The 12,354-nt window shown below is 29.9% G+C and overlaps 1 protein-coding gene across 4 annotated transcripts in view; it reads right to left on the bottom strand.

The window, feature by feature from the left end:
* Positions 1-12,354, bottom strand: part of Nup188 (nuclear pore complex protein Nup188) — a 281,814-nt gene that overhangs the window by 78,703 nt on the left and 190,757 nt on the right. For all 4 annotated transcript variants that reach the window (XR_015042153.1, XM_085820546.1, XM_085820547.1 and 1 more), the window contains exons 32-36: positions 10,220-10,345; positions 9,954-10,029; positions 9,727-9,861; positions 5,817-5,891; positions 2,387-2,487 (exon numbers count right to left, since the gene is read on the bottom strand). Coding sequence is in view for 3 of the 4 variants with exons in the window: in XM_085820546.1 (XP_085676672.1) it covers positions 2,387-2,487; positions 5,817-5,891; positions 9,727-9,861; positions 9,954-10,029; positions 10,220-10,345 (513 nt within the window). In the remaining variant the exon portion in view is untranslated. The remainder of the gene's footprint in view (positions 1-2,386; positions 2,488-5,816; positions 5,892-9,726; positions 9,862-9,953; positions 10,030-10,219; positions 10,346-12,354) is intronic.

The raw sequence follows: 12,354 nt of genomic DNA, 5'->3' as shown, positions 1-12,354 counted from the left end.
CCGAAGTTCCATTTTATGCATTTGAAACTTCATCATAAATGTAGAAATAACATTTTTGATTGTTATTAGATTCTGGTCATAAACCTCAAGCTGAAGGTCCAGTTCACAGATTCATTAAACAAACCTGTCAGATAAGTTATATATCTTTTATAATTTATCAAATCTGCTCTTAAAGTAGCTTAATTTTTCAACTTTGTTTTCCAAAAACACAAGCTGAGAAATTTAGAAAAACGGTTCAAATAAGTTCCAATGAACTTCTACAAAAAGAAACAGAAAACTGAAACTTCATTATTTTCAACACATGGTTCACATGCTCAGCGAAGAGACATAAACTGGTTTATAAATGTGGAAAATAAAATTTAGATTATATAACTTTTCAAACTTAACTATGGCTAAACATTGATCTCTGACATCACCAAGGTGGACAGTATTACCTTTGTGACTTGAAATATCACTTAGTTTGATATACCTGTATATTAACTGCAACATAGTGAGTATTCTAGCACCATCAGTTTTGGAGAAACTTCTGGCACAGCATCTTGTTATAAAAATTTGGATTTTGTCAAAATGACATCAATCCTTTGTTTTTCCTTAGTCCAGGCATAATGAATTACTGGCCAATAGAGATCTGACTTGAGTACTATATGCATCATTTGCGACCATATCATCATATATTGCTATTCATCAATTACAAGCATATAAATATGCATAATGTGGAAGTAGTTTAGATTAATTTTTCTGTACTGTTCTTCTAATAAATAATATAATTTTTTTTTAATTTATCGACAGAAGTGGTTTGTTTATAATTCATTACAATTAAGAAATCACACACATTTAAAAATTTAGTGAGATGTACAAAACAGTACATTAGACAAAAAAAGTAAATGAAACAGTGACTGAAGTTGCAAAAAATACATGTACACTATGAGAAAAAAAATAAAAATAAATAAAATAAAATAAAAAATAAATAAATAAATATTTCTTTTGTTTTACTGGGCCGATTGACGAAATTCAAACTGTCTCGAAAGCGCGAATGAAATATATATCAGATTTTAAAACAGGTACTTTGAAACAAAATCAAACTTTTTCTGAAATAACATACCAATTTTTTTCCATATTTAGATTCTACGTCTCAAACTATGCAGCATAGATATTAAATTTTGTAAACTTTGGTGCAAAATTTACTGAGAAATTAAAAAATTTATCATTGTGAAATTTTTTCAGTTTTTGCCAAAAATAATTCACTTGGCGAACATCTTAATACATGGCAATCAATTTTCCTTTCCCTGTTATGCGGGAGCGGAAAACAATGCACATCATTCCTACCTTTTTACATTGTGCATGAGTGGAAAAAAATTCACATCGCTTTTACTTCCAAATATTTTTAGCAAAGTGTTTAAACCACATTTGATATTTTACTGCTTTCAACAAATATGACAAATTTCAAAATGCACCAATATATAAATTCACGTATATCTTCGGAAATTCTGAATAAAAAATTGTCATTTTTTGCAGGTATTCTTAGAAATACGTCTACTTTAAGATGATGCCAAAAATTTTACAGATTTTATATCAAAATTTTTTATAAAAATTATTTAAAAATACAAATTTTAAAAATAAATCATAAAAAATGGGTGAATTTTATTTGGAATGAACCTGAATTTCAAAATGTGAAAGGAAGAATCAAATAAGCTTAATAAAATAAGAGAGATTAATAAATATATACGAAACTCAATTAACACTGAGGAGCTAAAATTTTTAGAGCTAATTTTTTAAAACCTACTCATGCGATTTTTACGAAACTTGGTAGTTTGGAGTAATTTGAGTCATAGAATTGAAACATAGAAAAAAATTGGTATGTTATTTCAGAAAAAGTCCAATTTTGTGACAAAGTACCTATATTAGAACAATGCTATATATAAATCTAATACATATCCTAAGTCGTGCTTTCGAGACATGAAGAATGCAAGTTGAATTTCATCAATCGGCCCAGTAGAACGGGAGATACAGAACTGCCCTTCCCCCCTACAGTGTACATATATATATAAAAGAAAATTGTGTGTGTTGGGGGAGAGAAAATACATTCAGAGCACAGTGTCAAAGATCAGTGTTTAGTCATAGTTATATCTCCATCATTATTCAAAAATTAATTTCATACTGAATTTTAAAACATGAAATATTTTAATTCTCATAAAAAACACAGTATCTTTTATTACAAATGCATGAATCTCAAGTACATTGGAGGCAAACGAATTGTAATTTGAATATGTATCCTAGAAAATGCAGAACTCTCAGAAGCAGTGGATGTTTAATGCATAACAAAAGAATGATTACAAGTACCACAAAAAAAAAAAAAAAAAAAAAAAAAAAAAAAAAAAAAAAATACCTTTGCCAGTGCTGTGACAACATCAAAAAAAGTTCTGAAAGCAGAATGAGAATACGTGAAGAACTGTTTCTCTCCCTCTGGTCCTCTTCTGAACTGCTCCTCTTCAGAATAAACATAAAGTGCAATGCATACATAAATGAACATAATGTATTTAAAATTTTATTTTCAAAATTATACTATTGTTTTTAAACTTGCTCATGAATATAAGAAAGAATAAATGTATCTCTTAATAAATCACTCTGAAGCTAATAGTAAACAATGCATATTTTAAAGTCACAGAAATGAAAAGGCGAGGACATAAAACAATAATGAAACATAGAAAAGAAATAATTTATTATCCAATATAAAATTTTAATAGCAATTAGATATTGCACTGCTTAAACAATGAAATTTTGCCTTCTAATGAATTGTTGAAAAAATAATTTAAACCAATCGGTATAGTAGTATAAAAGAATAGCTATATAAAAGTGACTTGATTAACATGAACTACAAATAGTTTGACAGCAAAGTGCATCTAATAATAAAAATATGTTGCAAAAGTAATACTTTTTTTTAATAATATGAGTTTAAGGAGAAAACAATGCCCGTAAGTTTATAAACGCTTAACACTTAAATTTGCAAACACTTAAGTTTATTGTTTATATTTAAATCAAGCTATTAGAAAATATTTTTTTTTTTCCAAAAGTGAAATAGTTTTTCTCAACAGGAATTATTCTCTTTTAACTAATAAACTTAAATAAAAGTTGCAAGTAACATATCTTGTTTTCTCTGTAATTATACTGAGAAAATTATTGATTTAGTCAATTCTGCATCACAAAAATATATACTAATCCAAAATCACTGTAATTTTTGCACTTTTTTGAATAACAAACTTGTTGCTAGGAGACACGTAAATGATTATTCTATATTAAGACATGTACGATACAGCCGTTAGAAATATCAGAAACACCTTTTATTAAATATAATAATGGCACAAATCAAATAAATTGTAATAAAATTGCAAAAAAAATTTATAGAAATGAGCAAATGCATAAAATAATAAATCATATAAATCAGAAACGTTATAAATTTATTGCAGCAAACCATATTATTAAAAAAATTAATATAAATTAATATTATTAAAAAAATTAATATAAATCATTAAGAAATACAACTTTTAAAAAAATCAGTTTTTAAAGAAACTACCACTGCTTCATGGAATGGCAATAAAGTTGCCAATTATGAATTCACAGGGATATAAAATGCCTTGAGACTATAATGTGATGCAGAAAAAGAAAAGTACTTCCAAGCACCATCAAAAACTCCTAAAAGCTGTTGTTGGTGTGGATTAACGAGAAGTAGTTAAGGTCGGTATCGGAAGCTATCATAAAGGTAAACTATGGTTATATTATTTACCAGTGTTATTTACTCGAAAAATTAATTTTTATGTTGACATTTTTGGGGGTGCGAAACGGATTAACTGGATTTTCATTATTTTCAAGGGGAAAGTTTATTTCTAGATACGAGGAATTTGCTATACAAGTTCAATGCTGAAATGAATTAAACTCGTAGCTCGAGGTTCCACTGTAGTTCCTAATTAATATCCAGACTGCAGTCTAAATGTATTCTAATTCTTACATGCAAGTGGTACAAAAATACATATTTTTAAAAATATTTTAATACCTACACTTTGTATTATAAAAATAATAATTTAAAACAAATTTTGTTCAACAGTGAACAATAATGGCACATTTTACTTTAAGAGAGAAAAATTACTGCTTTGTCCATACCAACGCCACATAAGCCTAGTTTTGCTTAAAAGTTAATATGTTATCACTGATTTTGGATCTTCTAAGTTCAACCCTTGTTTTAGTAACAATAGTGAAAATCCCCTCCAAATATACACTGTTAGGGGCAATTATCAGGATAGAAAACATTATTTTACACGGTTCATTACATGTTAAAATTTTTATAACCATCCTTTAGTTTTCCAGTTGAACTCCACTTTGTCGAACCTTGGTGGTTTTAAAATCTTAGTTAAGGTTTTAACCTTTTCCATATGGGTGCGTTGTATAGGCTACGGTAGCATTCGGTTTATCTATGGCATGTCTGACATCTGCGTCTCAGAGGATTAGTGCCTGGCTAGACCGCTGTGACGTATATGTGACAATCACATGGAATGAAATATAAATACTATTTTTAATTCTAACAGATGACACCCTATATCCATGGTACCAAGATAAATAGTAATTATGATGTCTGAACTTTGATCTTTGACTGTTTCATTTGATTCTGAAAGGTAGATACCAGGATTCAGTAATATAAACAAGTGTGCTGAGTCAACGCACATGCACTTTTGTTTATGTTTCTTTCAAGTGGCGTTTTGAGAGAAGAGTATCTGGTGTAAGTACAGTTTTTATTTAGTTTCTTATTTTCGTAAGTGGTGTAGTGTGGTCTTTCGTTTGTGTGAATAAGTTTTTCATGTTCCCGCCCCCCCCATTAATGGTGGTCAAAACGAAAGCGATATTTATAATTCCATTTCGCCTTTTAGAAAGGCATTTTCCATTTCTATTTCTTAATGAGAATAAAGAGAAAATGACAAGAAAATGCATTGTTTGCTCCCAAGCTACGAATCGGAAGCGAGCTGCGGGAAAAACATCTCACTTTGAGTGCAAAGTTTGTAATGTAGGACGCTGCGTGGACCCATGCTTCAGAATATATCACACAGAAAACAAATTTTAAATTTTATTGTATATATATATGTATGCGTGTATGTGCCTTACATTAAATATTTCAACTGCTGTTTAGCAAATGCTGAATATTTGTTTTAAAATTCCTCTTTGATTGTCTATATATATATCAGTATAGCTGTAAAACTTATAAGTATTTAATTCTGTAGTTCACCAGGCATAAATACGCTTTTTGAAATATTTGAAAAAATTAAGCAAATTTGAATAAAAATGTATTTTTTCTGAATTTCTTAGCAAAATTAGGCTTAGCAATCGAGCACCCACTGTCCTGTGGAGACATCACGGAAGCCCAGCACTCCCTCTCATAGCCAGAGGCTAGGATATCACACTGCCATCCGGGAAGGGTTAATGGTAAACTGCAAAACTATGACTTCCTTTTATCAGTTACAAATTTTGAAATTTTAATATTTGCAGTAAAGTAAAAGTCAAGATTTTTTTTCCAAATAGTAGCAAAAACATAAACAAATTTAACATGTAAAATTACTTAATTATCAAATGGAAATTTAAATACTGTGTAATGACATTTTTGAGAAAACTAGAACACTCAAAAAATATAATCCTCTCTGCACCCCCCCCTAAAAAATAGCAGCTATAAATAATTTTCTGTTTTCACATATACCAGTTTTTGCTTATATTTTCTTTTTGGTATGTAGAAGTTTTTATTGATTTTAATAGAATAAATCTGTTATGTAATAACTTACTTCTACCATAAAATGTTCCAAAATATCTTTCAAAATTTTCTTCTTAGTATCAGAAGGAATTTCTAAAGGTTCATACTGAAAATAAAAAGAAAATTATGCAATAAATTGCAGACGTTTTAAGGGCAGTACAGTACAAAGTCTTTAATCCTGACGTCCATAAACTGAACCTCAAAGCTACAAACTTTCTGCGCATACGTAAACGCATAATACGCATGCGCATAATACATTTACACATATGCGTTTAATGTATAACGGACGGTACAAGCTTGGCTAAAATGATCTAATTATCCATTTCAGTTAATGTTGCAGATTGTGTTGTTCCTTAATCTTCTAATTGGATCCGGCTTATTATTTTTTTGCAGACTGTTAGAGCAATTTTATAAAAGTAAGCTTGAACTTTCGATTATGTCAAAAAGAGTTTCCGATTCTGGAGCTGTCAAAGGATCTACAAAGGGAAAGCATGTTTCGATGTCCATCAAACAAAAAGTGTAATTCCTGCAAAAAATGGATAAAGGCATGAAGGAAGTGATAGAGAGGTTAGTGAAAATGAAAAAATTTCGATTGACAAGCGAGTCGGTATTCTCGGCACAGCAATTACAGGACTTGAATAATGGAACATTGTAACTGAACAAGAAATTATGTCTGTTTATAGAATTAAAGAGAAAGCATTAGCACATCAAACAAAGTAACTTAAACAACTTACATTGAAAGAAATGTTTAATAAAGTAAACAAATAAATATTAAGCTTTTTTTTTTGTAAATTTTGATACCCTTTAGACCATAATTGCTCTTTATTTCATAAATTACGGTTTCATATTTTTAATTTTATAATTTCTGCATGCCATCTTACCAGATTTAAATTGATGACCTACAATCTGGAAAAACCCCTAATCCGGAATCGCCGAAGTTCCGGCTAGTCTGGATTTAGGACTTTGTACTGTATAAATAAAAATTAAACTTTATATTTATTGAATTTTATTCTTAAAAAGTAAAACAATGTCAACAAAAATCCATGTATTCTAACCTTTACATGCCTTTATATAACACTTTTTCTTTTTTTTCCATGGACAGCAGTACAGATGGATTGATTTATTATATAATATTTGTTCAAAGAGCACAGTTTGAAAGGACTATAGTAGACATATGTTGGCTTCACAAATAGCATATTATTTTTCAAGACATAATGCACATTCATTAAGCACTGGTTTGCCATTTTCTTCTCTAGCGAGTGAAAAAATTTAGACATATATCCAATTAGGAATTTCAGATGTATTAACTGCAACAAAAGTGATAACATATTTTTGTGAAAATGGGAATGTTTTAGAAAAATGTGTAGTAAATGTACAATATTTATTAAGAAAAAAGTATACTGAACTTCTGATTACCTACGCACTGTCCCTCAAAGAGGATTCTAGACAAACTGGTAAATTACAAACAGGATTTTTATTTGTCTTATTAATTAGAGTAACAAACAAAAACCAAACTTGCCTATCAGTTCATTATTACAATGAGTATTTTTATCACATAAATATGCTTATTTTGAAACTGTTGAATAATTCTGAAATGCAATTGTAAGAAATACTAGTGCAAAAGTCGCGCATGAATTACAATGCTTTATTTTGTTTTTCCTCCCAGAACTGTGATCCTCAGTACTTTCACATTTGGGAGATATACCACAGAGAGATTGAATTCTAAACAGCCCACAGAATTGATAGAACTTTACTTTGAAAATAAAAGATCCGTCATCCTTACTCAAACGGCATATCATCAGCACTTCAAAATGCACAACTGTCTTCATCAGACTTTGATTCTCTGTCTTGTGGCATGCTTTCAGCAACATTCTTCAGTCTGCAATCACTAAAGAATGGGTAGAAGACGTTCGGTTCAATCTCTCAAAAACATTCAACGAGTAAAGGACATCATTAATTACAACCCTGATTGCACCGATGCCAGCCAAATGGCTGAACGGAAAGGACAGAAAATTCGGCACCAGGCTCAATGTGTTAATGATGGATTTTAATTGTTCCTGTGCAAAGTGCAGCTGGTGCACAGAAGTAAGTTCTACAGATACACAAGCCCATCTAAGGTACGCATTTTACACCAAAGACTTAACGATAGAGCAACAGAACTTTCCTGAGAATCTGATAATCAATGACAAAGCTCATTTCCACTTAAATGCAGATGTGAACAAGCAAAACTACCAAATAGGGGCACAGAAAAACTCTAAGGTCATCTGTCAGCAGTAGCAGTATCACAATATGATCAGAGACTTTCTTAGACCAGCTATGGCAAATGAGCAATTTGAAATCATTGAAATATCCTGGTTTGAGCAAGATAGAGGCATTGCTCATACAGCACATGAAACCAAAGGTCTGCAAATTTTGGCAAGTGAGTGATATCCAAGTTCATTGATTTCAATTGGCCATCACGTCCCCCAGACTTAACAGCCACAGTTGTTTTAATCATACGTCAACAAACCAGTAACCACCAAGCAGATCAAAAACAATATATGGGCCAAGATTTGTGAATTACAACCAGCAAGCAATCCGCCACAAAGTTATGTGATGAGGTGCTCTTTGTAATACTGTGAATAGCGGTCATTTAAAAGATATAATTTTTCACACCTAGTATTTTGGCATTTCTTCATAGCTGAGACAGGAATAATTACATACATTTCAAAAAAAAAAAAAAATTCAAACCCATGTGCAATGACTGCACCACACTGTACTTGCTCATTTTTTAAAAATTTGTTTATAGATTACGGCTCATGAATATACATAAATGACAGCATAAGAAAATTTTTTCTGATAAATCTGTACAGCCATAGATCAAGACAATGGATCTTAATGAACATAGGCATCAATAGACTTGAAACAGTTAACATGCTAAGAATATAATATTTCAAAAGATGATACACAAATTTTGCATCATAGTAGATGAACTCTCTCCCCCTTTTTTTTAAAGAATATTATTTTGCATGCAAATATGGAATAAAATCCAAAGTTTTTTCAAAAAATATAATTAAAGTTCAACGTAGTCTCTAATAACTGAACAGATGTGCTATCTGAAATCAGTTTCTTGTTATGAGTGACTAAATATACCTGGAGTAACTTCAGCAAAAGTAAATGGAGCAGCTTATAAACTAGCTTTTACAGCATTTTACTGATTGACATTTCTTCACTATTTCCATTTCAACACAAAACAATGAATTCTCATGTATCATATTTTTTAGAGATAAATGCTTCATATTAATAAGTTGTATCAAAATGCATTTTGGGAAATCCTTTTACAAACTATGCATCTAGTTTTTATATATAGATATATGATACAGAAGAAATGTACTGTTGATTGGGAAATGAAATATTTAATACCTTATAATACATCATGGAATTTCATATTTTAAATGCCTAAATATAATATTCAAATATATAAACATTGATGTATGAAAAATAAGATTGATATTTTTTCATAAATTTATACATAACATTTTTATAGTAGTTTAATGTATGTATAAAAATTTTGTTTATTATAAAAACTTTGCAATATAGTTGAACAACTTTATTAAGTACTAATTCAGAAGTCAAACAACAAAAATCAGCGTTATATTCACAAAATTTTGTGAATATAATGCTGATTTTTGTTGTTTGACTTCTGAATTAGTATTTATTCGGCGTGTTATTGTGTCTTAACTTTATTAAGTCTTGATTTAATTTCAGAAATAAATAAATAAAATTAAAAAATAAAAAATATTTTTGTACACTAGTTACTTCTTTCATTAATAATAACATAAATATCATTATTGATAAACAGATATATATAGTCCAAAAAATTGGGGAAAATATGGAAGCTGTTTCCCTGCAACATAAAAAGCTTAAAACTTTTAAAACAAAAATAGTAAATAAATTAATACCACTGCTACAATCAAAAGAAAATCCCTCCAAGCTGTTATAAGAGCAAAGGCATCTTGAAGATCACCAGAAGCAAAATCAAATATCTGCTGAGTACAATCAGGACTAGTACTTGATAAATTAGAACTATGAATATGCTGAAATTAAAAAAAGGAAATTGCTTGAGACATCACAAAATTTTTACTGACACAAGAAGTGAAAAACTACAAATAAAAAAACAGAGGCTTACTTCAGACCACTTGAGCAAAAAATTCTCACTGTGAATTTTTTTAAATATAGCTTTGACATGTTCATTTAGTCTCTCCCTAGAAAGCAATACAAACTGCATGCATTAAAAGAGCAGTTATATTTTTATCATGAAACTAAAGCACAGAATTTGCAGTAATAACATAAAATTCATGTATGATGAGAATTTCCTGTTTTAGAATGAAAATATAAAAATAATATATATAAATATGGTATGCTTGGAAAATCACAGTACAATTGTTTTCTTACTTTACAGGAGTACTGTAAAATACTTCAAGTCCTAAAGTTCTAATAATATAAGCAAGGACAGCTGGACGCTCTTGAGCAAACTTATTACTAAGAATGGTACTGCAAGTCAAATCCCAAAATTGAGGACTAAAAGAAAGAAGGAGGAAAAAAAAAAATAATAAATAAAATATCTACAGTATAAAATAAAATTTTTGAAAAAATTCTACTACTTTTAAAAGCTATGGATTACTGAAATATGAAATAAAGAAATTTATTACAAACATTTTTATTCATAAAATTCTCCATATTTTCTTAACAGTGAATATTTTCAAACATTCAGAACTATATGAATAAATAGCTAAGAAAGAAATTTATTTATATATTTTACAAATTTAAGACCACTTTCTGCTATACTAGTCTAAATTCACAAAATGACCTTACAAGGTATTTTTCATAAAAAGAAAGTTTATGATAATTTAATATTGATAATATTTTGTTACAAACTTCAACTTTTATGATTTTGCTTCATATTTTAGTAATTACACTGCCTGACATAGAAAATGGTACATTATGAAGAAACAAGTGCATTGTTATGAAATGACTGCATCTACCAGTCAGTCAGATGGTTACACACAATATATAAGCATCCAAACAACAAACAAACAGCCATCAGTTTCAGTATCATTACAGCTATAATATTGAATTTTTTCTGTTGTTTCCACGTCTGATTAAAGACAGATTTATGCCTTTAAGATACTGTCATACTCAATATCAGCAAAAGGATGAGTTTTGAGTTTGGTCATTACACCGTATTATAAAAGGAAATGCAAGTTATGTCCCAACTGATGATGGGATTTGGGAACAACTGAGCTGGAAAGGGGGCACTATCACCAAATCCATTATCATTAAGCAACAACATTGAGCAAGGAGATGACTAATTACCATGATAGCATAATGCCAATTCGACTCACAGTTCACAATTAGAGACATTTTGCAAAGCGTACAGAATATTTCCACTATCCTAATACCAACAGACAGTTTTGTGACATGGATGAAGTAGGTTTGCTACAGCTATCCTTGACGCAGGCTTTCATCATAGTCAGAGCTGCCTGGAATGCTAAATAAGACAGTAGACAATTCTCACAAGCAACAATCTTCAGTGATAATTATCACAAAAGATGATCAGAGTATGTGGGTGTGAAGAATATGTGGCCACCAGGCTATACCCAGATGCCAGTACCATCTTCAAGAGACGCACAGCTCATAAATATAAATTAAAGGTTTGGGACACCATTAGCATCAACAATCGTCTCTAGTATATGTTATAGCTTTTGCCAATATATAAATGACATGGTATAGCCCCATCTTTTCCGGTATCATCAAGGCATACCAAACACATATTTTAACAATATAACACAAGGGCACACATTGCTTGGCTCACAGTGAATTCTATGCAAGATACGGAAGTGCTACTTCGGCCAGACCAGTTTCTGCATTTCTCACTAATCAAGTATATACGGGACATGTTTGAGCACTGAACATCTTCCCATCTCCATGAAATGCAGATAACTGTGAAGTCATATTAACAACACACAGTGCATGATACTACAGGCCCGATTTGGACACTCATTGTTTTGATATAACTACGTGTTCAAGAATGTATTCTCAAAATAATGTGGCAGAATCTTCTTGATGTCCTATATATCTATGGGACTTATCATAATATATTTTTGGAAATTAAATCATTTGTTAAGTGTTTCATAATCAATTTACATACAACGTTTGGTCTATTTCAATCAGTCTTTCATGTTGTAGCCTTTCCTCTGCCAGGTAGCATATTACAAACATTTTCATTATCATTATAATACCGAAATTAGCATGTTGACAAATAGTTATAGGATGGCCTAAAAATGATTTATCTCCTGCTAAAGTTATCTTTATAATGAAATTTCTTCTCTCAAATATGACAATTCTTCCTTGGAATTATACAACACATTTTATGTATACATTAATAATTCTTGTAATATTTCTAAACATTTTTATTTATATTACTTTGAAATTAGAATAATAATTCTATTATGGGGTCTAAGTGTTCATATAAAAAGAAGAATTAAATGTTTCTTCATTTAAAACAAAAAATAGAAATTAGTAAGCAT

Source organism: Stegodyphus dumicola, chromosome 7, assembly GCF_044657685.1.
Source record: "Stegodyphus dumicola isolate Sdum_Otavi_A_Nest chromosome 7, ASM4465768v1".
Classification (NCBI taxonomy): domain Eukaryota; kingdom Metazoa; phylum Arthropoda; class Arachnida; order Araneae; family Eresidae; genus Stegodyphus; species Stegodyphus dumicola.
This window is presented reverse-complemented; position numbering and strand designations above follow the sequence as displayed.